General features: G+C 38.9%; 1 protein-coding gene across 3 annotated transcripts; it reads right to left on the minus strand.

The window, feature by feature from the left end:
• Nucleotides 1-779: 779 nt before the first annotated feature.
• On the minus strand, nucleotides 780-27852 carry LOC131977340 (guanine nucleotide-binding protein subunit beta-4). 3 transcript variants are annotated; one of them, XM_059340590.1, is made up of 12 exons: nucleotides 27713-27852; nucleotides 20520-20602; nucleotides 12871-13063; nucleotides 12439-12477; nucleotides 11727-11833; nucleotides 10181-10195; nucleotides 8629-8692; nucleotides 7705-7867; nucleotides 6744-6810; nucleotides 6252-6453; nucleotides 5527-5743; nucleotides 780-5076 (listed from the first exon to the last, which is right to left on the minus strand). In XM_059340590.1, the coding sequence occupies exons 3-12, from the start codon at nucleotides 12925-12927 to the stop codon at nucleotides 4970-4972; spliced, it is 1038 nt and encodes a 345-aa protein (XP_059196573.1). In that variant the 5' UTR covers nucleotides 12928-13063; nucleotides 20520-20602; nucleotides 27713-27852; the 3' UTR covers nucleotides 780-4969. The 3 variants fall into 3 exon arrangements, with proteins under 3 accessions (XP_059196573.1, XP_059196571.1, XP_059196574.1); XM_059340588.1 differs by lacking the exon at nucleotides 27713-27852 and having other exon boundaries at nucleotides 20520-20718; XM_059340591.1 differs by lacking the exons at nucleotides 10181-10195; nucleotides 27713-27852 and having other exon boundaries at nucleotides 20520-20718.
• Between the last annotated feature and the right edge of the window lie 44 nt (nucleotides 27853-27896).

Below are 27896 nucleotides of genomic sequence, written 5' to 3' on the forward strand. Positions count from 1 at the left end.
GAAAATTGGGTTATAACCATAGACTGTATAATATGTTGACAGTGTATAAATTCTGTAAACTTTATTTTTTGCCATTGCATTCACCATAACAAATTAGACTTGATGTTAAAGGCTTCAAGACTGGACATTTTTGATTCGGTTATCTTGAAAGTGCTACAATTTTACTCTTAAAAAGCTGTATGTACCCTGTCCTTATAGTTCTTTAAATATTTTTTACGAGGAAGAAAAATCGTTGAACATGTTAACTACGATGAGACGAACACTTTTTTCACATCAGACATTGACTTGTCATAGTAGGAAAAGCACAGGTGAAATAAATAATGGTAATTGCTTTGTTCCATTAAGTGCATGTGAAGTAACAATTTAGATTAGATGATAAAGGCTTTAAAAGTGGAAATTTATGGTTTAAGTACCTTGAAATTTTACACTTTCAAAAGCTGTATGAACCCTGTCAAATCTTTTTTGTTCTTGAATTGAATTCATTTGAGTTCACAAGTAGCCTACAAATATTGTATATAGTTCTTCAGATATACAATCAAAATAAATGGAGGAAATCAGTCAGTATTTGTATTCTTGGTTAGAAGCTTTTTATTGGTTACAATAACTCATGGCAACATATCAGTATCACCAAGCCACTGTACAAATACAAAAAAAAGGTCTGGTGTGAAAAAGACTATAAAAATTATTCCATAACAAGTGATTATAATTTCACACAATAGCACTGTAAGAGAATTATCATGGCACCAAGTCCCTGGTCTTTACTGGCTTAAAACATAAAACAATAAATAAAAATCAAAAACAATGTCAGAACAGTAGGTTGTAGAGTCAAAGGGCAGTGCATTATTTTGTGACGGTGCTGTGGTGGTGATCATGTGACATATTTCAAGTGGTGGGGTGTCACTGAATCAGAAACTTTCAGCTTCTCATAACTAGATACTAACTCAGAGGGTCGTGCAAATGCAGTCATCGAAGTACAGCCTGAACTTGCAGAGGTGACATTTTCATATCTGCTCTTTGAAGTTAGACGTCGATGCTGTGGGCGACGAATGGCAACTTACATTAAAACTACCGCCACACATACCGGCCCCAAGATTCAAAGATAAGTCACAGGTCTTGGTACTTCAGACAATACTGTAAATGCATCAAATGTTGACGTTTTGTAACACCAAAGAAGCTGATTCAACAGACTTCAGGTAAATACAACAATAATGTGAAATTAAATGAAGTCAAGCACCTTTTTGAATAATGAGTGAACTGCACAGGCACGTAGAAGTGTTGCTATTCCAGGTTCCAGCTGCTAACACCGCTGAATTACAGAGCGAGGAAATGGTTGCCTGCTGAATATCACTGTCAGTAATACGCACAATCCCCCTTTTTCAGCTGTTAAGGGCTATGGTGCATGTTTTTTTGTATTTTTTTTCAATTTCACAAAGCTCATGTCATGAAAGAACAAGTGGGTTTATTGGAATAGTTTGACATTTTCAGAAATATACTGATTTGCTTTCAGGGTGAGAGTTGGAGAAGACACCAGTTTCATGTCTGTCTGTTAACAAAGGCTACTGTTAGCTGCAGGCTAACTTAGCATCAAGACCGGAAACTGCAAACCTGGCTCTGTCCAGCTATGTCCAACACTATTTAGTATTCCCCAATGTCCTGCTGAATCCACTCACTTTTTCCATGGTATGGTTGCAGGAGACAGTTAATATCCAGTATCTTATCTAAATACCCCTCAACACACCCCTCTGTGTCCTAACCTATGGTGTCCTTCAAGGTAGCATTTCGTTAGGAAAAGGGACCACTATCCATGCAGATATGATTCTACGCTTACAAAAACGCAAAAACGACAATAGAGGCACCTAAATCTTACAAACTGGTCTTTTAACAGACAGGAACCAGGACCTCCTCACCCAACTTCCAGAATGCTAACATTTCCCCAAAATATCAAAGTATTCCTTTAAATACATTTTGCCATCTTTATCTGGGGACACATGAATGTCTGATGTCCGCTTACTGATAGAAATAAGCACTGTTAACTTAATAACACTTTGCGATATAAAAACCCATCTTCGGATAAAATCGGTCCACCAGTTTGATCAGACAACAGATTGGGTATAAAATCAGATACTGACGTGACTTTAAATTGTAGGATATGGAGGAGAAGGCTGGCACTTGAGTAAAAGTGAGCAAACATGTTTTGTTTTTTTGTCACATTGACTAGTTTTCAGTTCACAGCTCAGGGTCTGTGGATAACATTGGCACAAATGAGGAAGTAACACTTAGATCTATATGTTATCCACATACATCAGCAAATCACCCCCGTCCCGTCCCTCACCTCCCCTCCCCTCCCCCCTCACACACCTCAACACTGATATGCAATACATATCACATCCTACACACCTCAAAGATATTCTCAGGCTAAAAACTATTTAACATTCTCTCAAAATGGATTCATTAATGCAAAGCCAGGTAGAAGCAGCTAAAACACTTAGAAACAAAAACAAAAAAAAGGGTCACGAGAATCACTGTAAAGGGGAGTTTGTTTGAGAGCTGATTGAACCTAAATAAATACTACAAACTGTACTGTAGGTAGTAGTAGATAGCGGAATTGTATAAAAAGTGATGTTGCTTTAAGAAGCATTGCAGCGCTGCACGTGGTTTTCTGTAAGCATGCTTTTTAGTGTTCACTAGTATCAGAATGTGCTTCTATTGGGAAAATGAAAAGAATTAGCAATCTCTCTCTCTCTCTCTTACTGATCAGTGTGTACAAAGGAATATTAAGAGGAAACATTACTGTAGTCGATGCTAGTATTACCTTCTATTATGAATGGTATCGTAAGGCAGAATGGAGACACAATAGTGCCACATCTCACAGGAGCACAAACTCTCCTTCATCCAGCCCATGTGGGTCAAATGTTTATATTCAGAGAGATAGGCACCTGAGACAGCTGATGGATAGGTCCAACTCACATACATTATGTGTACTATTATTATTATTTTTTAATTAAGCTTTTAGAGGAACCAAAATAATGGAAGATGCGTGATGAGGAAATACTCAAAATCAGAGATAGCACTTCTATGGGTAAATAAGTCACATGTGCTCAATGGTTTACATTTGTACTACAGTTTGTGAGTGTGTGTCTAGCTCTCTACTAAGTGTACATTTCTGTCTACCAAGTGTACTTTCTTCACAAGCGATATTTAACAGTTCATAACATGGTTTTGGTGAGGAAAAAAAGTGTTAAACCCTTTAAAGAAATCTTTTGCTGTTTTTTTTCTTCTTTTTCCTTTTTTTTTTTACAGGCTTGTGGTGGCACTGGCGTGATTTCAGAGCGGCTGACATGATTTCAGCTCCATGCAGTCACTCAGGTCACACTTTGTTGGCGACAAATAGGACTTGATCCTTCGCTTAGAAAAAAAAAGAAGCTAAAAATGACATGGCGAGCTCTGACAGACATATTTCTCTCTCTTCATCTTTTCTGTCGTCCTCAGAGGCTGCTGACAGAGTCGCTGCTATCCTTTATGGTCCTTTAATATCTTCACATGACGACTGACCGATCTACTATTTGTCCATACAGGCCTCAGCACCGTTACAGGCTCACAGGTAGAACAGCTTTTGCTCGGGGAGAACGTGTCTCTCTTTGTGATGCCCTTGTCTCTGTCAGTGTTGTTTGTATGGGCAACTTGAGATGCTTGTCTCAACTCTTAAGGAGAAGTAGATTCTACAGGCCACGGGAGACATTATCATGCAAAACCTCTGTTTAGGACTATAATTGGGTTATCAATCATATCACACAGCTGCTGATTTGCATGTGGTCTTCGGATATACAGCATCTGATGATTTGAAACCACAAGTCCAAAGCAGGGCCTCCAGTTAAATAAAAGTGTTTTTTTTTTTTTTTATCTTAGCCTAAAACTCACCGGTTTCTACTTTGGAGCTAAAGCTGAATCCAGACTAAAAACTTAAAAACAACACCGCTTGTTGGTTTTGAAGTGCTTTTTTCTAATCATTATTACAGCAGTGTGGTGGTTTAATTTCAAATGAAAACACTGGTGGGGAATGCCAGGGGTCGCTTTGTAAGAAAAAATTAAATAAAAAAAAATGAAAAGTCATTTACATAAATTTGTAGATACAGGATGCATGAGTTATGCTTGCAGCCTGTAACCATAATAGACACACATACAAATGAGGAAAGTGAGTTTAGCTGGGCCAAATTATATTTTTGCTAATTGTTTTGTTTATTTTTTAAATCCTATTTTGTTGCTGGATGACTAAATCAGCAAGTACCAGAGATATTAAAAAATAAAAGGATACTTTTTGGGTTAAATTATGATACGCTGCTGTGTCTCAATCTGGCACTCACACGGGATAAAATAAGTGTTTCTGGCATTATGCTGTGTAGTAATGTGAATATGTACACATTGAAAAAAAACAAAACACAAAACCCCCAAATCATAAAAAAAACTCAAGGGTGGGAAATAAACTACGAAAATATATACATACACATTATATATGCATATATGATGCATATATACACACATAATGCTATACATATATACTGTCTTTATATATACATTTACATATTACACACCGATGCTCATCTTGTTTGTTGTTAGTCACGGTAACAAATACTCTTTATCGCCCCAAGAAGAGAATTGGTATAAGGGGTAAAATCTTCTATTTTTTCCTTCAGTTTTTCATAACTCATCTCTTTTTTTTTAAATTTTTGATTGGACAACTCGATTGAAAGATTTTTTTTTGTGTAATAGCTCGGTGAAAAAAACGTCACTTGGAAAGGTAGAAAGAGTTGGTACTTTCTCACAGCAGAGAGGAGAAACTGGGGGTGAGTTGAGAGGATTTCGGCTGACACAGTGTGCACCCCTCAGGTCCAGCCCAGCAGATGAGTTGGAGTATGTGGGGTGAGGTTGGCGGGCAGTGATTGAGTACAACAAGGAAGAGGTTGGTTTTTTTTTAGTTCCAGATCCGGAGGAAACTGTCCCAGGAGCCGGTAGCCACGGCCATGCCGTCTTCTGTCACTCCTAAGCAGCTCACTCTGTTGTCGTGGCCCGCCAGCACACCTGAAAGTCAAGAAAATAAACCAGAGTCAGAGAGGTTGATGACTAAAAGTCTGTGACCCAAAGCAAAAGTCAAGAGGCATTGAAACATGTCATCATTAATTACTCTGGAGAGAAAAAAAATCTCTGCAAAATCAAGACAAGAATCTTCAGTTTTTTTAGTCAGTAAACATGCCTTTCAAACCTGCCAGTCACTTACGGAGTTCAGAGGGTTAATATCATAAATAATTGTAAAACCTCTTTGCATCATTTATTCAACGGCTGATTTTCTATTTAAGCTATCTGACGGAAAATGAAATACATTAAACCCATTTTTATGTCCGTCACCTAAGTGTATAAAACCATCAGTTGTGTAAAATGAATGACGAAACGAAAACAAAAGGCGGTGAGCTCATCTTTCACTCAAAATTGCAATTTTTTTATTTTTTCTACCCGACTCCAGAATTTATTTACCTGCACGTTCGCCTTTCAGAGTGTCCCAGACGTTGCAGTTGAAGTCATCATAGCCCGCCAGGAGCAGTCGGCCACTCTTGGAGAAAGACACAGAGGTGATGCCGCAGATGATGTTGTCGTGGCTGTACATCATCAGCTCCTGGTCAGCACGCAGGTCAAACAGCCTGCAGGTGGCATCATCTGAGCCTGTGCCAAAGGCATTCCCATTGGGGAAAAACTGCAGGAGAAGAAGAAGAAGTCAGGACAGTGCTGGTAAATCATCATCTCATGTTTGGAGGCACAGGGCTAGGGCCTCCATGGAGGAGAGGTTTTTTTTTTTTTTTAAAGAAAAAAAGCTCCTCTTTCCCCCCCCAGACCACATGTGTTTGGTCACACATATATATCTTATGGTTTCTTTCTCATAAAAATTGGTTTTGCACAGGAGTAAGACCTTGAATATTTCTGGTAAAAGCAACAGCAGTATGCAATTTGTTCTAGGTGGTTTGCACCATATGCTACTCAGAAAAGCTCAAAACAGAAGTGAAATAAATGAATAATTATTAATGAGAACTCAGAATTAAGACCTTTTAAAAGGGCATATTTTTAATTTTGATTATGATTTGATATGACATTTTTTTCTAAAAATTAAAAAAATTAGCAATAGGCTGTCCTTTATTCATGAATCCTTTAAGGTCTTCCTTCCTGCAGTGTGTGTCTGTGGGTGTGACTGAAGTTTCAGCACTCACGGTGACGGCGTTGATGTCGGACACGTGGCCGGTGAAGGATTGCCTACACATGCCGTCACGGATGTCCCACAGCTTTGAGGTGGCGTCGCAGGCTCCGGACACGAAGGTCTTGTAGTCTGGGCTTAGAGACAAACTCATCACGTCGCCTGTGTGGCCAGTGAAGGTTGTGGCCTGCTGGCCTGTCTCTATGTCCCACAATGCACTGCAATAAAAGAGGTAGTGGTTAAGCACGAGTCTCCCCTGAGACAATAAATGCTAATATGTTTTAGTGCCATTATTGAAGGGCTTTTATATGCATCTTCATCACTATATGCATCTTTATACAGCTCTGTAGAATTAGGCCCCTGTATGATTGACAATGAGTCTGGTGTGGGCTTCTCCTCTTACATAGTGTTTTAGTAAAATCTTCGATAAGAGCATGGATATTAATGGAGAGATACTCTTAACTAATTCTTTCTGAAAAGAAAGAATATTTCTATCACATATGCTCACCAGGTTGTGTCTCCGGAGCTGGTCAGTATCTGGTTATCATCCAAGAAACGACAGCAGGACAAGTAACCTGGAGATAAACAGAGGTTCATCATCAGATAAGAAGAGCTCTGGACAAAATGGTAAATGGAGTGCACTTATATAGCGCCTTCATCCAAAGCGCTTTACACTACACACTGCGCTCATCCACCCATTCACACACACATTCATACTGGTGGCCAAGGGCACACTGGTGCCACCTGCCACCATTGGGAGTTCATTCACACACCGACGGACACAGCATCGGGAGCAATTTGGGGTTCAGTATCTTGCTCAAGGATACTTCGACATGTAGCAACCTTCTGGTTACTGGACAAACGCTCTACCAGCTGAGCCACAGCCGCTTACTTTCATGTTAATCCTTCTTCACAGTGCCTATGCTTACATGTATAAAATATTTTTTTGCCCATATATTAAAAAAATCCATATTCCTAAAAATCCATTTACATGGCTAATACATAATAAAAAATATTTCAGTTTTCATAAAATGCTGTTCATCACATAGGATGTTTTAATCAAAGAATTCCAACAGTGGCAGCCTTTTTCTATTAATACCTAAACCACCTTTTTATATATTTCATGCTAACATCGTCCTTAGCACATTGCAGGGAAAGACAAAACCCACACACTGATAAAATTAACACTTCAAGGAGACGTTTGCACCAGGAGACATAGTATAAACAAGCCTGTGAAAACATACGAGATCCAGTGGAAAAAAACAGCTTGTGTAGTTTTCCACAGTTTGACTCATTGAACCAGCTGGACAGTTTATACATAATATCTGAAAACCTACAGTAAGGGAATATAAGAATAAACAAATGAGGCATGGTGGAGTGCTTCACTCAGGTCAAGATATGGTAAAAATATATCCGTCTGTTGAGTCCAGCCATCGATAGGCTCTTTTTTCAGCCGGCGATGTGCCTACCTGTGTGTCCGGGCAGCTCTCGGGTGACACGCACGTTGCCCTCCCGGGTCTTCAGGCTGTATATGGAGCAGATGTTGTCCAGGCCTCCGCAGGCCACATAGTTCCCAGAGGGGGCGTAGGCGCACGTCATCACCCAGGAAGAACGCAGTGGGATGGCATGCATCTGAGGACGAAGAGAGTCTTTTCTTTATTAATACAATAAAAAGGAAGTAATGTTGAGCTTTAAGGTCAATAAACACGTTTCCATTTCTAATGCTGTGTGTCACGTCTAAGTCATCAGCTGATGAAATTCCTTTTCTTTTGTACTTCAGAGAAATTAAGGGATCTATTTGTCTGGGTGGAGCAACATAGATACATAATTACATCATGATACAAAGGAAGAAAACACAACCTAATAATTAGTGCAAGAGTACAGCACACAACATTATGGTTTGTTTCTCTTTACCGAGCTAAATAAATCATATAAAGGCAGGAGAGAGAACTGTAGCTTACGTGGCATCATGTTTTCTTCCATTTTTACTAGACGATAAGAATTTTTTTTCCTATTAATAAGTAGAGATAGTGATATTCTGTTATTTTGGAAACTAGGCATTAAACAGATTTCTCTCAAAATACAGCAATCACCTTCACCATTTTAACAGCCAGGTTAATTTTATTACCACATAACGGTTATTTGGATGGTGGTTTGTTGCAGTTTCCAACATATTTATAACAGTATTGTAGCTGTGTTTAAGACAGCCAGTGCATAAATTACAGACTGTGGTCTGAAAGGAACATCTGGATCTATCAGCTTGTTGAACCATCTCTCTGAGAGGAGAGTCTGAAGTCTGACAGGAGCTGCACGTTGTTGATGACAAAAAAAACCCTCTAAATGCACTGTAACTGTTCTTGTACATATCATACATTAATTATCAATAATCTCACCTTATTTGTCGTGTAGCTGTCCCAGATGATTAGCTTTCCATCTTGCGAGGCACTGACAAGTAACCTGGAAACAAGTTAAGAACAGCAGCATGACAAGCGGCTCACATGTTGAAAAAAAAAAAAGAAAACCCACATACTCTAAGGTACATGCACCTGGATCATTAAAAGCAATGAGAGCCAGCAGCCACCTAAAAGAATGCTGTGCTACACTGTCTGAATAAGTACAAGGTGCTCTGTCAAAAAGCATTCAGCGTGAGCTCCCTACTCTTCTCATTTCCCTCCATCTTCCCTCTTCCTCACCCTCGTGGTGGAAGTCTCCTCATCCAGGAAAGCTACTTTTAATGTCCCACTCCATGTAATATTCATTATCCTAGTTATATAAAAGTCCCTGCTGTCTGGTGGGAGGTGGAAGCCTGAGGGGTTGGGAAAGCACTAGAAAGAAGCTGGGGTGGGGCAGCAAGGAGGGACGGCAAAAAAAAGGAAGGCACGGAAGACGAAGTAGAAACAGATCGTGTAGAGTGAGAGTTATAGGTTGTGCAGATGCAGAAACAGCTGGAATGTCTCCCTGCCTCCCTTCCTGACTGGGTGTTTCCGTCCCTCCAGTGATAGGAAGTGGTGTGAAGGTGCTATGCTACAATCAAGAGGAGAGCCATCACGCTCAAATGTCAGTGACTGTATACAAAATAAACACTGGGCTCCTGCAGGGTCACACAGAGGGTGCTCGGCACAGACACACACACACACACTTAATAGAACAATCACGTTTGGCCAGCATCAACTGCAGGTAATACCAGAAGGTTTTACTGGTGAAAAAAGAGAAAGGTAATTGCTCAGACAGAACAGTGTGTGATCTATGATTTCTAAAACTCAGGGTTTTCCAAAGCCAAATTCAAACACTCAAGCATTATCAGGCTTTTCCAGCACGTTACAGCTGTAGTAAATTACAGTTTTAAAAATAGTATAGTACTAAATTATATTATCAACTGTTTTAAACAATTTTGAAAGCACTTTCAATGATTTTCAGCACACGTAGGAACTCTGAAAAATGTATAAAATTTTACCAGAGAAACAGAACTTCTTCTGTGGCTACAACATCTTCCAGTTCATTTCCTACAAATAAAAACCAGTGCACTGCATGCATACTATTGAGAAAATATGATTCTTGGTGCTCATAATTGCAGCATACACTTAAAAAAGCAGTTTGTACCTTGTTAAATGTAGTGCAACTACAGTTGCAATCCAGTCTGGACTCACTTTTTAATTTTTGAACCATAACTTTTTTGGGGAAAAACGGTTAAGACCTTACAAACTGCATCTTTAAGTAAATATTAAATAAGCTGTGGTGGCTGCCTGTCTCTGTGCCCAACTAATATCATTACTGTGCTCATAGTGAGGGCCTAACACAGGGCTGGTACTTAGACAGATGTACAGTAGTAGGAAAGGTGGCAGTAGTGACAGTCAATTATGGTGGTATTAGTCATATTAGTAGAACAGTAGTAGAAGTGGTAGTAGTAACAGTTGTAGTGGTACTGGTAGTAGTATAACCCCACACCTGGGACTGCCGTCACTGCCCCAGTGCATTGCGTTGGGAAACAGATGAATAGAGAGAAAAAGAGTGACACAAACATATTTCACACAGAAAGAAAATTGTTAAAAGCTGGGGTAGGCATTTTTCTGGAAAAGGCAACAAAAAACCCAAAACACCAGAATTTCTGAAATACAGCCCTCCACCTGTAGCTCTCCCCTCTCTATCTTAAGGCTCTCCAACCAGAGGAGCACAGCTAATAAAGATGCACTTCATACAGTAACCTATCATTCATTTCAATCAGTCAGATTGTGATTTATTGCCTGACTTTCTTTTTGAGTCCATCTTCCTCTTTTAGGTTGCTTTGCAATGTAGCCACCACTTTCTGTAAAATTTTCCACCATTAAATCAGACTTTCACTATCTAAAAAAGGGGTGTGCACAGGCAACTGCATTTGTGAAAGAACCAATAGGATCACCCTCTTTGAAATGACCTCTGAATGCCCAAAGTTTCTCGACAATGGCTAGTTTTCTAAAAGCCTGAAAAGAGCCAAGAGGAGGTTTAGAATTCTAGTTTTATTTTCGATTTCAATATGCTGAAAAGTTTTTATGGATTTTTTGCCCAATGATGCCAAAATGAAAATGCCTACCCCAACAATATTATCAGTCATTATAAGCAGTTGAGAACCTCAATATTTGCAGTCAGAGTTGCAATTTGGTTCCAATTTTCTGCCATAAATTAAGATATTCTCATTTGTAGATCCTAGATAGACAATAGACGTTGTATATTCCTGCCCTGTGGCTGAAGGTGTATCCATGTTTGCCTGGAACAAAAACCTGCAGACTGTCAGCCATTAGAGGCCCATTCCTGGCATACTGTAGAGCTTGACAGTTATATAGTTGTAATGTTAACAGTAGGCATGCTGTTACTGGCAGTCTAGAAACCCAACAGTCTCTTGGAAGTGACAGATATGAACACTGGTTCGGGGTAAAAATCACCTTCAAATTTGTACAATTCTTATCAAATCAGAATAAAGAGCTGATAATTATGATGAGCATCATTTAGTGCATTCCAAGCTGTTAGCATTTGTTTATGACTCCATTATAGGTAACTCATGAGAACTACAGAGCAGAAATACTTTCAGTGTGATCAGAAATAAAAAATAAATACATTTAAAAAAATCTTTCAAATTGAAATGACCAAGCAGGCAACCTTAATCAGCAGAAAACAACACCACATAGCCAGCAGAAACAAATAACAAAACTTCACCAACCACCAAAAATTATATATTATGCTGAATAACATTTAAAACAAGTTGACAATGGACTGAGGAGGAAAACCTGCATTATTCTCAGCTTTAAAGCCTATGAGACTTTCCAGAAGGGGGGGTTTATTGTTAATCTTACAGTTCAGATTGTCTGTTCTTTACAGAAATGCCTCCCAAAACAATACACAATAAAAACACAAGTCAGACCAAGAGGACAAAAAGAAAAAACCCCAGTGGTATAATAAGCTTAGTTTCCTTTTGTGCTCTTTACTAATAATTGTGTTGTCTGTAGAATAAGTACACTACCTGGAGTCGCTCCCCCAGTGCATTGCATAGATCTTGGCCAGGTGGCCCCTGAGAGTGCGCCGCGTCCGCATCTGTATCCGGCCCACTGAGTCCAGACCAGCTGTGATCTGCCAAAACACAGGAAGAAGCATCAACAGTGTCACACACACTACAAACACACACACACCCACTGGACAGTGCACTCTTGCTGAGGCTGCAATAACAGGCCAACAGCACACAACAATGGACAATGACGAAAACTAATGGACCTTCTATTGGTGTATAATATCTCTGGAGTATTTATATGGATCCAGTGGCAACATATATGTGTAATTACTGACAGGATGAGGAATCTCTAATATCCATTTTGACCTTCATTCAGCTCAGACTTACACTGTCTTTTATTGCAAAGATAAGAATGGAAGGAGTGCATTTGGTTTGCACTTTATCAAGGCTGAAACGAGTAATTAAGTTTACTGTCTTGGCTTGGACTACAGAGCCTCCATGTTCTTGTTTTATAATCCTCATAAGTAGTGTGCATTTACAAAATGTCAATTCTGCACAACTTGATTGGTTAATGCCTTTTTATTCTGGATGTGATGGATCCAGAAAAAATTGTAGGTAATATTTGTGTTCTGCCTCAAAGTACCAATGGAGTGCAAATTAATTAATGGCCCTGGTGTGTAAACAACCTATTTTTTTACTCAATATTCTATATGAGGAGAAGTCTTACCTGTGACAGAGTGGAGTCACTGCAGGCTTTCCGGGCATCCTGCAACACAACAACCTCAGTCATTATATTGATCTGTGACAAAATGTTTTATCTTATTCAGTCACTGAGCAGCGAAACACAACACCTGTGATTACTGCATAGTCACACGAACAACTAATAAAACAAAAAGACTAATAATCAAACTTATAACTAATAATGAATAATCACACAGCAACAATTTATAGATCGGTTCCCACAACAAATTTCCTGCACGTGAAGAGAGGTGGGTGACTGACAAGTTATATGTCGAGTGCATCACTTTCTCATCCGAAACTGTGTGAGTCACAGCTTTCAGTGAACAGACAGTGGCACACATGCGATGTACAAACAAGTCCAACACACACACACACACGTCAACATAAACAAACACGTGCACACAAATTGTTGCCATACCCGGATCTGATTGCGTAGTTGCTCGGCTTCCTGCCGCAACTGTTCCAGCTCGCTCATTGTCCCTCTGTGATGTGTTCAGGCCACACTCCGCTCCAAATACTGACTGGGCTGGGAAAACACACGTGCCTGCACACACAAACACTCACACACCCACACACTCTCACACACGCACACACGCTTTACCAGCTGACACCTGCAAGACAGAGAGACAGAAATACTATGAGTTCAGCAGGCAGACGGAGAGTGAGGGATGGGAAGACTTCCATCAGACAAACTTAGGTATCCTGTATGGGCTCAGACCAAAGGAGGGTGCTGCAAAGGGTGGGGCTGGGTGGGGGCCTGGAGGGTGGCCTGGCTCTTCAAACACCCCCAGTCTGGTTCAAAAGGCCATCTGAGCCAGGCTCTGACCTTTCCTGACTCAATCAGCCTTTGTGTTGTTGCAGTGCGCCGTTTGCTCGGCCCGCCCCAAAGAGCCACGAACGTAAGTGTGTGGGCAGATCCTGATGGTTTATGAGAAAATATGCCCAAATCAGAAAGTAGGGATGAGAATTGAGAATCATTTTCAGTTGAAAACCAGTTCCAAATTGTCTAATCTATCAAAGTGGTCTGACTGCAAGTTTATTAGTTCCTTTATCGATGCTGGCATGTATTTCTGACAGTTGCACATTGCAAAACAACAACATGAAATTCATGGGTCTCTGCTGCTGCAAACTTGCAACAAGAAGGAGTTACGGAAGAGGCAGAAGAAAGCGTGGCTTCATTTTATGGCGAAAGAGAGCTGTAAAAGGATCATTTCAAAGGGCTGAAACATCATCACAACATGGGCTTTAATTCGAGGAATGCCATGTTTTTCCTTTATTTAGTTTTACTGCTATGAATAGTTGGTTTTTAACTCACATACTAAGTTACGTTATATGCTCTTTCATTCATCAGTGGGTTTGTGTGCATTATGTAAGCATTCATTTAAATGTGTCTAAGTTAGGTATGTCAGATCATGTGCACATGTCTGTGTCTGTGTGCGTGCATGTGCATACGCACATGCAAGTTGCCACTTCCTTTACCTTGGGGAGCCTGAATGTGGGTCACAAAGCACTTAGACACTCCTCAGAAATGTTTGGACCACACCCCCACCCCCAACTCCCTCTCCTCATTTTCCAGGCTGTTTTACAGTCTGCTGTCCAGAAGTCTAACCCTCTGAGATTAAATTTTCAGTTCCATTTTCTATAATTCAACAATTACACTGAGTCCAGCCTTTCCTCTCCACAGGAAATCATGTTAATGTGAAGAGGAGGCTCCTTTTGCTTTATTTTCATTTTTGAGGATTTAAAACCATTGTGGCCCAGTTAATAACCATTCTACAAATTGCAAATGAGAAACTAAGATAATGATTTGATGTCCACACTGCTACAATTGTCTTTTAAGATACTGTGAATGTGTGAAAAGCTACTCTTTTAGATTCTCGGTTCATTTGGTTTTAGCCATTGTGCCTCAGCTCTGCAAACACAAGAGGATGCTTTGGACTGCTCATCGAGGACTCTTGTCTCAGCCAAGGAGGTCTTTGACAGTAACGAGGCATCAGGGGCCGTGAGCGTTGCAATGCTTTCAGCTGCCCGCGAGTGACGTCACTCTCTCCTCCGGCTGACGCAACCCCCCTGAAGAGAGACTCTCAGCGTCAGCTCGCCTGTGATGTGGTGCTGCTCTATGACTGCCATGGATCCATTATACTCTATGCCTCTGAAATCTGCCACGTCACACAGAGCGCCTTGTGAACTAACAAAACATCCGATATGACCTTCTACACTCGGCTAAATATTTTCAATCTATGTTTTCAGCCTCAGGCTTGTGTGGTGAAAGGCACGCAAGACAGATGAGGTGGAAAATTACGCAGGTATGATGGAAGAAAACCGTGACGCGTCAGGCTTCAGTTTGGATAAAACAGAGCTCTGGTTTTAGGGATGCCATGGCAGTGGTTTGCAGGAGTGACCCGTGAATTGTCTTGTTAACATGTGGATAATAAATATGAGTCATTTAGAAACCAAAACAGGCTACTCATTAATGTTGTAGTACCTAACCACAACCACAGGCAAAAGAAGCTGTCACACTGATTAATTTTCACCTTTAACAATTTACAGTCAGTATACTCAGCGAGCAGTGTGTCTTTTCTCCAGTTGTGTGACAGGAGTCATGCAGCCACCCCGTCGGGCTAACGTCGGCCCAGAGCGTGGCATGGGATCAGGGGCGACAAAGGCAGAGCTGTGCTTTGGAGCTGCCTATTGTTTAGTACGAGGCTGCCAGCTACAGTAGATAGTGCTGCTTGGCACCACTGCAGTTCGGTCTCTGAGAATGGCCATGGGAAGCTATAATTGCAACAGCCCTTCTGACATCAACCAACCACCTATACAATATGTTGAGCCCCATGCTGGAGCTCCCAGCACCCAGCACACGAAACTACTGTGTCTGAACTGGGACCAAGCAGCTGCCATCTGCATAAAACTGAAGGTTTGAGACAAAGAAGCAGAAATAGTCCTACCTGTAAACACTTTGCGTCTTTGGGTTGCAATCATAAGGCTGTGCATACATACAATTCTCTTCTATAAATCTCCATTACTAGTTATATTACCAGATATAAACAAAGATTAGTCTTAATCACTTGTTTGCATACATCTGTCAACCCCACTGGTCAAAGTTATCTGTACCAAAATAATCCATTACTAAGGGTTATTGAAACTTCTCCAGTCAATCGACGCCTACATACAATCCTCCTTTGTACCCAGATCTACAAAAACAATGACTATTTATATGGTTTTGCTTGCAGCCAATAACCACTGCGCTGGCAGAACAATGCCAGAGCAGCTTATACATAGCCATTAACATGGCAACGGTTACCTGTGCCCATGTGCCTTCAATTAAAAAAAAATCACAACACATGTATCAATTAACCATTATCAGCAACTACATCATATATATATATATATATATATAGAATATTTCTAAAAATGGAGATAATACTCAGAAAATTTAAACATAAAATAGTCATGTCTAACACACAAAACATATATTTGTAAAAGTTTTGAAATGTGCAGGCATATTGTAAAAAGGTATGTAACCTGAAGTAGAACCAAAATTATTACCTGATTGATTGATTAGTCAAATTAATCTGCAACTATTTCGGTAATTGATTCATCATAAATCAAGGAATGAATTCAGAGTGTGTATTTACAAAAATGTTTAAAATATACTGTCTTGTATGTTCCTTTTTTCAATTGAAAATATGTCAAAAGGTTTAACAAATTATTGCATTCTCTTTTATTCACCTTTTAGACAAAGAAGAAAGAATATCATGTTTTGTATGAAAGAATTAATTTTACATGTGGTTCAGCTGTCAATATTTTATTAGCTGCTTTTGCGCATCTTTATAGTTGAGTTTTAATCCAGGTTAATAAGGACTGTATGGGTAAGCCTGTTTATCAGATTTGCATGCAAACTTTTAGTTTCATCTTTAAACCACTCAGGGAGAAAGAGACACACAGAGAGATCTCCTGAACTTCTTCATAGTAAGGTCATTGTCAGTCACAAGTCACTTTAGTCTCTGGTTCCCATAATGAAGCTTGGTCACAATATACTTGTTACAGGGGACACTGTGGCCTCAGTGTCCCTGCTGACTCAGTGATAGTTCAAGTTCAGCAAGAAACATACAACCGTAAGACAGTAAGGGCTTCAAGGCCAGAACTGTTTCAGTTTCAGTTCAACGAGACCTTCTGCTCCCTTTGGGTCACATACAGTAGAAAGTCAGTCACATCTGTCTCAATCATGAAGAAATACTGATGAACAGAGCAGCAGGAGGTGCAGGCAGTGCAGCTGCACCCAGAGCCATGGGGGCCCAACAACATGAAATGGTCAGGAAGTTAAGGAATTAACATCATTAACAGCCAGGTCTTATCAAATTACTGCACAATAGTCCAGTGTGGCACTAAATATTAGTGTTTACAGTAAGATGTTAATATTTATCATCATCAAAGTCACATTCTATAAATTGGCAAGAAGAATTCTTATTTCGAATCCTAAAGGGAAACCTTTACATTTTATGTTACAATAAACAGAACACTTACAAGTGTATACACTTTTCCTATATGTCCAGACAATCTGCTGTGGAGGAGCAGCAAAACAGATTTTAGCTACCCAGCCTACCTGAAAAAAACCCTACAGAATTATTATTATTTTTTTTTTTACAGCTTTACCTTACCATCAAAATGCCCTTACGAAACTGAACTAAAGCAATTATCTATGCTCTCTTCAAAGCCACAAGTGTCCACTGACAAAAATAGTGATTTTCCTGTCACATAACGAGAGAAGTCCTCGTTCATGGCTGCCTTAATCAGCTAGTTTGATGAGGTTATTGTTTGACTTTGTTGTTGTAATCCATACTAACCCTTTAAAACACCAAAGTGACAAAATAACACAAACACATCAACTGACAGTCGCAGTAGACTAGCAACTCTTGTGTAAAATTTCTGTTTTTGGCAATGGAGTCTGGTGGCTTTGAAGAGAGCATGGATAATGGCTTCAGTTGCTACAGTGTAAATTTAAACCTTTTCTTCTTTTGGTATTACCAACTGACTCACTGACTATCGATTAGTATCTCATACAACCCTAGTTCCACACAAATTCTGTTTTCCCCTTTAAATAAAATCAGCTTCTATACAGCCCTTCATCAACCTTATGCATTTTCAATTCACTATACGATACTGCTGAAGGATACTGAATATGGTCACGAATTCATTAATGATCAAGTTTAAATCTGGTTGAACAGCTTCCCCAAAAAATAACCCTACACCTACGCCTGATCTCACCCTCAGTTTCTATCTGAGAGCCCATTTCAGGAGCCACGAGTGTCTGTATAGTACAGACAGGAAACTCGTTACGGCTCGTTGTGTGAAAGTGAACACTTAATGCAACAGGGCAGCTCCACCAGGTGTAAACTTGTTCAGGTAACCCACTGACTATTCCAAACATCCGGAGAATGGAGGAAATACCTGGTGAGATTCCAGTTAAAGTGAGAGGCCACATGTTTTCCTTCTCTTCAGCTGATACACACATATTATATCAGGTCTGTGTCATGAATTATGAGAAAAGGTTTGATTTTGCTTGTTATTACGCAGAACTGCTAGGAACGCTGTGAATGATGACTGTATGACCTGGTTTGATCACAGGTTTCACCCCACCTACACCAGACGGTTACAGAATTACACATTATGTTGTCATTCCTTGTTCCCTATCAGAACTACAATTAAATACAGTTTTGTCCAAACAGGCCCCAAATGACACCCGTAATCTGAAGCGAACCAAGACCCTTTAACAGGAAAGTTTGAGGTCTCCTGCTTGTGTATTAAGGGTCCAGTTATAAAAACTTGGCTAGCTGTTGTTTTGCTGTTAGCACAGGTAAGTTTCTCTGAGGTGTGGTTAAGGTTCAGTAATGTACAGTTGCACAAAACAGGAAAATGTAGAGTTTGAATATGCAGAGTTTTGCTTGAAACCACTATCAAATGTGGCAAATGTATGCAAAGTTGCATAAAATATTAAAATATTCAAAACTTCTTTAACTCATTTTGCTTGTTTTTAATTACAGTTTGTTCAGAATAATTGTTTTTAGAACAGAATTGTACACGCTCTATACAATATGATCACAATAACAGTGCTTACATTATTATATTAGACTATTGTATCGCTCACCCTATAAGCCATACACAAAATATTATCATTGTGAGGACGATGTATCGGCTTTCATTTTCAAGATGACTGTAATTTGTGTTCAGTGTTGCCTTTTCGTGGCTGTAGGGCTCCAACTAACTATAATTTTCATTACCAGTTCATTTGATGCTTATGCTTACAGCTTATTGAATCTATAAAACAGCAAATAGTGAAAAATCCCCATTACAACTGCACAAAACCTAAACTGACATCCACAAACTCCTCATTTTCACAATGATGAGAGTTTTCAGTTCAATAACTGACAATTAATGAAAACATTTTCTGTCAATCAATGACTTGATTGATCAGTTCAGCTTGATCTGGCTTTAAAGTAGGACTGTGCATTGGCAAGAATCTGGGAAAACCGTATGCATCATGATACAGGAGTTACAATTCAATATATTGCGATACAGTAAGCAAGCCGTATAGTGCGTTTAAAAAAACCCCAATTAAAAATAGCATGAAGAACACACCAATGTGCACATAAATCTAATTTTATTTTTTACAGTTCATGCTATCAGAACAGTGCATTTACATGTATCATAGTCCCTTTAACATCCAACATTATTGCGCTACTTTTTGTACCATCTGACAAATCTGTGCAGGTAAACAATTGTCAATATCTTCTTATACCCTTACTTAAAAGGCCCTTCCACAAAAAACCCCAACATAATTTTGGTTGACTATACTAGATCGACAGTGTAGGTTATCTAGTTACCCATCATACCAATTTATTTATCACTTCATCTTTTTTTTTTCAAAGCCCATCAGATGATAAGCACATTTACACTCTTCTTTTCTTTAATTTATTGTCACCTGCTTACTTGTGCAATAATAGTATTTTTCTTAAGTCTTTACATTTTCAAGTATAAGTATATATAATAATTTGCTACACACACACACACTATTTATATCAATTTCCTTATTTTCTTGGTTGGAGGAGTAACTGGAGAAAACAAATTTCCCTCCAGCGATCAATAAAGTATTTTTGATCCTCATTTATATTTAACACAATATATATATAGATAAGCGCATTAAATTGCATTATTAATGGGCCATTATGTGGTAGCAACATTATGTGGTAGCAACATGCCAAAACTATTGATTTTATATATATATATATATATATATATATATATATATATATATATATATATATGTATATGTATGTATGTATGTATGTATGTATGTATGTACTAACCAGCCCCAAATAAGTAAAATTGATTAAAAACGGTAACTTCATGCTGTATGTCATATCAACAACAACCCACTGTCCTGATTTATTATATGCTGACTGTCAACAGCCAAGACAGGAAACCATCAGCTGCATCACATGGAGACACAGAGACTGTAGGCGAGATCAACATGTATTCACCATTTTTAAGAAATGATCATTATATTAGAGGTTCATGTCTGATTTAAGCAACACATTGCATGAGGCTCGCGCCCCGTCACGCAACCAGTTGCCGCTCGGATGAAGGCGGACTGGCATGTATATTTAATGGGAAAGAGAAAGAAGAAAAAGGCCACACAGGGTGTCGTCCAACCACAAATGGGAAAGCTGATGTATGAAATGTGAACATATTAATATATGCTCACCAGTGAAAGGTTTTGCCCGTTGTAGTTCCGCGTGAGAGCCGTTTGACAGGCTGTAAAAAGGCCGCGTTGGATGGCAGTGAATTTTCAGCTTTGCATAGAGGGAAAAAACAGCATTGAGGCAATAGTAGCCTGGGAACAGTTATGTCAAGAGCTACACTGGGGCTCACAGTACATTTCAAGCTCACTGGCATTTTTGCATCACACCCTCAACATAAAACGAACTAAACCCGCCTGTAAGGCAAAGCAGGAAATAGCCACAAAAAAAGCCTCCAAAATATCAAGACAAGACTACACGTTCTTACTTGAAACAGGCTTTTTGGGGCTCAGTCCGTCCTTCCAATCCGAGTCACACCGGTCCGTTTTCACACGACAACCATGGTCCCAGCTGTGAGAGGAATCGCAAAGGCAGACGTGTTAATTTTAAGACAATTTAATCGGTTTAAAGGGGCAGAAACGAGCGCGACTCGGCTCGGATTAGACTAAAAAATTTTCACCAAGCAAGCTAATCACCACACCCATGAAAGTGGGAACATGGCAACAGCCTACGCCGAGGGGTGCTCGGTTGCGATTAGATCCATCGTTTTTATTTTTTTAACCAGTGTACCACCTTATGTAATAAAAGTATCACATTAAATCTGTTTGTATTGAAACAAGTACTCCAAAAAAAATCAGGAACGACGTTTTCTTTTAGCTTGGGGAATTTTCTGAAATGGGCTGTGTAACCCACGGGTGAAATGGTACAGTCCGGCAGCCCCCTCAACAAAAAGGAACCGAATGGGATACAGGAAACAAATTTTAGACCTGTAAAGCCTCCAGCCGTAGCTGTAGTAGTAGTAGTGATTTAAATGGATTTCACCTCAAGTTTGCAAAAACACCTTGGGTTAAATACATATACATGGAGTAATTTATACAGGAGAACCTACTGTATAAGTGCTCAATCTGGAGGCGAAGATACAGTTGTTGTTTTTTTACTGTAAATGTTATCTATTAACAACTCTTACTTTGCTTTGTGAGCTCTGAGCACACAATCAAGTTACATGTTTTCTTTTTTTTGTTTATTTTGTAAACCAAAGCAGCTCACTAGTAAAATAAACATACACAAAGTACAGTATGTGCAGGAATAGATACAAAATCTAAAATGGTAATATTGCAGCTATTCACAAGTAACTGTCAGTTGAGGAGCATATATGAGACTGTAACTAGCAAAAGGTTTGGTAAGTCAATTGGTAGTCAATTGAGAGAAAATGATTCATCATACCATTTATTTAAACAAAAATGGCAAACATTTTCCAGTTTCAGCTTCTCAAAAATGACAATGTTCCTGCTTTTCTCTGGTTTATGTCATTGTGAATTGATTATTTTTGGGCTTTGGATTGTTTGGACTGTTGGGACTGACATTAATCGGTAAAGAAAATATTAAAAAAAAAAAATAAGTTAATGGCATCCCTAAAATGCTCTGAAAAAATAGAGTGCAATACATCACATTGAGAAAGTACATCAGTGCACAGTTAATCAACATCTATATTCATAATCATTTAATTGTAAGTAATTTTGTGAGCAAGAATGTAAAAATAACTAAATTAAAGCACTGGTTCCAGCTTCTTAAATGTACATTTTTTCTGGGATTTACGACAGAAGTATTTTCTGCTGTAATTTGCAGGATATACAGTAACTAGAATACAGAACCATGAAGATAAATCATCTGCTACTTCAAAGCAACACAAAATCCAAACTTAAAGCTGTAAGGTTTGGATTGTGCCAGGAGACAGCTGTGCCAAGTCTCACCCCGGCACACCACGGTTGTCCTGCACTGGGCTCATTGAAAAGGATCTCTCTCCATTAGGACAGGATGAATTTTTAATGGGCCCAATGAAAGGGAGCAGTGGGATAGGCTTTTCCATATCTCTGCACGAGCCACAATCAATGGAGGGAAGATGAAAGTTGCCCAGCCCTTGGTTTCCTTTCGGACTGGCATGGGGTCAGATTAAGTCTAATTGAATTCACACACACAGCAGTAGTTTAGGTGTGTCAGACCAATTTCCCCCTAAACACATTATGAGGATTAGGATTAGCATGATAGCAGAAACATATGTCGTGGTTAGTTTGTCATTAGAGCAGTCTGGAAATGGGTAATTACTAGAAAATAATACATTATTGAATACAGCAGTGCACAGTATGTGTTATCAGTGTTTCTGGACGGTTGTCAAAATGAGAAATATATTATGAATATTATTAATTTCTCTCTACTACCCTGTGGTGAACTGCATATGTCTAAAGACAAGTTGGACAATACCAAATCATAACCAGAAATCTGCCCACATTTCAGAGACGAAATAGACCTTACACCCTCACAATAATTATCTGAACTTTTTCCACAGTTGTTAAATGTATAGCATGATGAACAGTGATGCATGGACAAGTTTTACGCCTTCACTTGTTATAAAGATGACAGCTCAAACTGTATGTTGTATCATGTATGAAATGACTCAACACATGTTTTAATTACTGCTAAAATTCAACAACAGTGGTATATTGTATGAAGGTGCGATTAAGTTTAATTTTGAGGGACTTCTTTTCTTTACACTACATCTTAGAGGGAACTATTGTACTCTTTACTGTTACATTTGTCTGAAAGCTTTAGTTATTAGTTACTTTTCAGGTCAAGATTTAAAACATATTATGACAAAAAAAAGTGCATTCTTTTAAATAAAACAACATAACAGTTTATTACGTAGTTGAAAATACCTCTACCATTAAAATAAGGCTTACATAAATGCATTAATAATAAAATGATATATAGAATATATATATATAACACTCTGAGTTGGCTCATTTCCATTTCACTTTTAAAATACATTTTGATGCTAATATACTGTATCTATACTTTCAGTAAGACTTTGAATGCAGGGCTTTACTTATAATAGTATTTCTATAATGCAGAAATAATACTTTTACTTTGGTAAAACATCTCAATATCTTCACAACTGATAAAAATCATGCAACTACAGTTCAGCTCTTAACATATACAATGCTTCAATAAACAGTTTCTAGCCTTTTTGGACAACAGATTGATTTGCAGGGACGTTTTAAAAGACTACATAAGAAGGAGTTGACTCCTCTGCTCTCTAGTGAGCGCAAATACTGAATTCATTAGCCAGCTGAGAATCAGAGTCAAGGTGTCCAAAAGCATTTCCTTGGCCAATCAGGTCCACTGGCCCATTGCTTGGCAACCAAAAGAAGAGGGAGGGAGCAAATTGACACTGTAAAAATAGCACATCAATAGCCTGATGTCTGAAAAAAAGAAAGACACACATGTTGGTGAGGCTATAAATAGCCTCCTGGAGCCTGGAGCAGGTATTGTGTACAGTATCTCAACTGTATTGTTGCCAACGAATGAGACAGTTCTGCATCGATGCAAATTCAGCACGGTTGTGCAGTAAAGGACAGTGGCAGTCTGGCAGCTGAGTGAAATAATTTGAATGTGAGGGAGGTTTTAGGGTTTTAGTGTCCCTTCGTTACTGTGTAAAAAGGATCAAGACTCATTTGTAGACAGCTGTTCTCTTTGCCATCTGATGTTTTGTATAGATGCAAAATTTCTGCTGCAATAATACATTTAAATGCACTATAAAAATCAATAATGTACAGAGACATTTTTTATGCCAGAGGTGGATTTAAGGTTAAATGGCTGACATGAATAAGTTGGATGATATATGATCTTTTCATATTGTCTCATAATTACATCCTCACATTGTTCAGAGGCATCAGATGAGCTGGGTGCGTAATCTAGTCTTTATTATCTCACCACTACAATGCCACATTGATAAAATAGGTTATACATGCGTGTCCTTTGTTTAACAGAAGAGAAGAGCAAAACGCAGACAAAAATAGATCTATCATGTCCAATTCAGTTTCACAGGACTGCTCAAAAATGAGCCCAATACGTGGGTGATCGAATCAAGTGGAGATAATGGGACGTCAATCTGAAGCAGCTTCTCAATGCCTATTTTTATCTGCACGTTCCCATTTTTTTGCCCACATGTGGCGACGCGCCCTGACGACCCCCGTGTAATACTTCCACTGTATCAAAGGCAATTAAAAGGTGTAGCAACAGTAGAACCTTAAAAGGCTTTATCAGGGCCGTCTTATCCACCAGACATCTCCCGGGGAGGCTGGCCGTTGCCAGGGTAACCCTCACAAATGGCAACTGACGTCAAGAAGGTAGGAGAAATACCAGGGAGAGCCAGAGCTGCTATGCATAATGGATTATTGAAAAAAGGGCCCTCTTGAAGAGTGCAAAGTGACTTAAAATATGCGTGCCTCACTGGGCTCGCCACCACTTCTCTCTCTCTCTCTTTCTATCTCTCTCTCTGATGAAGAAAATAGATGTTGACAGTTTCAGGGTTTTACTTGCTGACTGGCCCAATTGGAATGATCCATCTTGAGTCAAACACTGTTAATGAACTAACTCTTTAGAGGACACATTATAATTTCATTTTAAAAAAGGAACTACGCCCATTATCAAAATTAATACATGCTATTTCTATTCCTATTAGAAAACATGAACAACTCTCTCCCAAATCCAAAAACTAGAGACTTGGGAAGGACTTGGGAAAGATGCTTGGACATCGTAAGCTCTCTGTCCAAACTGAATCCATTAAATGTACACTTCTACGTCATATTAAAAACCCACAAACCTCTCAGCCGTGCACTCCAGATCTGACTTGATACAATATCACTTAAAAGATGGAAATACTTATAGGCTATATTTTTATAAGCTACTTTTTAAACAGAAAACACACATTTTATATTGTGATATTTGCCGGAAATTATGACAATAATACAATACAATATAGCCAACTGCAAGTATTAATGATGATCATTTGACAACAAATTAACTTTCAGCTCCTTGGTGACCTGCCTCCAGCTAGCTGCCACCTTATTTAGGTTTTGTAGGGAATTGAGGAAGTATAGTAAAGATAACTCCTCATTTCAAAGTCATAAATCAGCCAGCTCTTTGTCTGTAGCAACGCTTTCAATGTGAGCAACAAGAACATATAAGATAAGATAAGATACTCCTTTATTAGTCCCACAGCAGGGAAATTTCCAGTGTTACAGCAGCAAAGTGTATAGCAAAAATAGAAAGAAGCATCAATAAAATAACAGTAAATAGAAACAAGCAATATTAACAAGAAATATAAAAGTATTAACAATGTAAACAAGAAGAAATATAAAAAGTATTTACACCTTAAACAATAACAAATATAAAATTAGGAACAGTATACATTATAGACAGACTCGACAATATAAGAATGGAGCATCTGACAAAGGCTCAGCTCAAAATGGCACGCCTTTATAGTGCTGAATGTGTCGCTCACAACTAGTTAGAACATTTCAAAAGAAAACAATACAATCAGGCTGATTTTGTTGCTTTTTGTTGGGGAAAGTACTGAGTATATGGGAACATTTTCTGTTTCATAGCTGAGAATACAAAAGAAGAAAGTTGGTATAAAATAGTAAAACAAAGATTTTGTGGAAATCAGTCTCCCATTCATTGTCTATGGAGCAGCTCCAGACTATATAGCTTATGACATCACAAGTTTAGACTTTGGTTTCTGGCCTTGAGGGAGAGTAGCTCATGTTTTCAAATAAGCCATGGAAATAACATGCCAGGATTCTTAATGTAGGTGGTGTTCCTCTTTAACACCAAGTATGTGTGCTGCTGTGAAGATCTGAACACATTGCAGATGTTATGCTGTGATGTCTCCAAACAAAGTCTTTCTCTGCTGTATTTCAATCAGAATGTATGGCTACCTGCGCTGGTAGCCATACATTCTGACACACTAAAGAAAAAGAGATCTGCAATCTCAGCTGCTTCCTCCCCAGCTGATCTTTTGTTGGTCATGTAACAAGGATCCACAGCTACATCATGTAGTCCAGAGCATATAACTAGCCGCAGTTTGCTCTGTCCCTGTGTCAGGTTCTTGTCTAATCTCAGTGCTGTTGTTGGCCCGTGAGAGACTGTCACAGCGGCAGCTCGGTGAAGAGCCCTCATCGTTTCTGTGATAATGCCTCTCATGTTGTGTTGGAGTCACACTATCGGGACACCGATTGTGGAGGCTTGCTGCTGCTGGGAAAGGCCAGGCATTGCTATCAAAATGAACACAGCGGAACAGAACCACATACATGATGTAGAATGGACAAGGTGTCCATTCTTGGGTAGAGGTCGGACAAAATCATGATATCAAAAGAATATTTAATATGAATATGCTTGAAAACTTCAAAGTCCTGTTTATCTCACTTAAGTAATAGAATGAAATAGATATTTCTGCATTATGCTAATATCATAATACAGTTTATCCTTGAATTTTATTCTATAATTTCAAATTTTTCCTATAGTGTGTTTGCTGTGTTACTGAATTATTCTACCTGCCTCTGCAAGTTGCCTCTTTGGGACAAGGGGATGAATAAATTGTAATGAATTGAACTGGAAAGCTCATTGATATATAAGTATTGCATTGTTATAAGTATTGTAAGTATAAGTATTGCAAAAACAACACAAACAAAAAACATCATAATGTTCAGTTAGATATCTGAATGTTTGAATGAAAAGAAAGCAACAAAAAATTGTGGCCTGATTCATAAATAAGAATGTATTTATTACTTTAAAGATGCCACATCATAAATGTTTCATGTCAGTTTGCTCATGTGTAAATTGTGCATGAAGGAGCTGAGTAGGCCTGAAGCTCATAGCTTTTTGTTTCAGGGAGAAGCTGCAGAGGAAATGTGCAAAGAGAAGAAGTGAGAGTGTTTCAGTCCAGGGGAATCCCAGACACTTCTGTAAATCGGGGGTGCAACAAGCAACATAAAGCATGAACCAACAAGCTCTGAGTTTCCAAAGAAGTGAATCACATAAGTCATGTATGGGAAAAAGAATTAAAGGAAGTGAGGAACAACCCCGATGTGCTAATCCCACCCTATTCAAACAGCTCCCGTTATAGCTGCAACACTATGATGCCAGATGATTATTAATTTATTACTGCGAGCTTACAATTATTTTGACTTGACATTTTGATGCACTGCAGGTTCAGAACACGGGATAAGCTATTTCCTTCTAGTTGCTTGATGCCAGAGCTACAGATTGGTTTGAAGAGCTCAAAAACCGAAATACCACACTCACCAGTGTTTCCTCTGTTACTGTAGTTCTGCAGTGGTGGTTTAACTGTTAGTTTGGGCTCCACACCCATCTCTGTCTTAACTGAAATGATGCTCCCGGTGCAGATTTCAGATCTAATTTTGATGTTTAGTTAGAATAAAAATCTTACAAACTATAGGACTGTGCTCCCTTGTGCTTTAAATTCAAATTTTACTAAAAATTTTATTTTAACAGGTATTTTATTGTGGCAGTGAATCATGTATGAATTGATTCTGAGGAAACACAGCACAACATGCTGAAAAAAAAAATGTAAATTTAGTCAAATAATCAAAGCTTTTCTACCTTTTTCCAGTGCAGATGAGTAGCAGAGGAAGTCGGCGTTTTCAGCATACGTCCTAAATGGCATGGATTGCGAGTCGTACAGAGTGCTGTCGTTTCAGTTCTTCCTTTTTTGCTGGGAGTGTAGATGCTGCTGGAGGAGCAGTGAATGCAGAGAGGGAGAGACAGCGCTGGAGTATGACAGCTG

The sequence above is a fragment of the Centropristis striata genome, chromosome 9 (genome assembly GCF_030273125.1).
Source record: "Centropristis striata isolate RG_2023a ecotype Rhode Island chromosome 9, C.striata_1.0, whole genome shotgun sequence".
NCBI lineage: Eukaryota > Metazoa > Chordata > Actinopteri > Perciformes > Serranidae > Centropristis > Centropristis striata.

What these genes read in the sequence shown, in the direction of transcription:
- LOC131977340 (XM_059340590.1), bottom strand. Translation starts at nt 12,927, where the DNA reads ATGAGCGAGCTGGAACAGTTGCGGCAGGAAGCCGAGCAACTACGCAAT. An exon ending in AACTACGCAATCAGATCCGG is followed by an intron (nt 12,478 to 12,870) that starts GTATGGCAACAA and finishes GTTGTGTTGCAG; the next exon opens with GATGCCCGGAAAGCCTGCAG. An exon ending in AGAGCTGCCCGGACACACAG is followed by an intron (nt 6,811 to 7,704) that starts GTAGGCACATCG and finishes GTTTATCTCCAG; the next exon opens with GTTACTTGTCCTGCTGTCGT.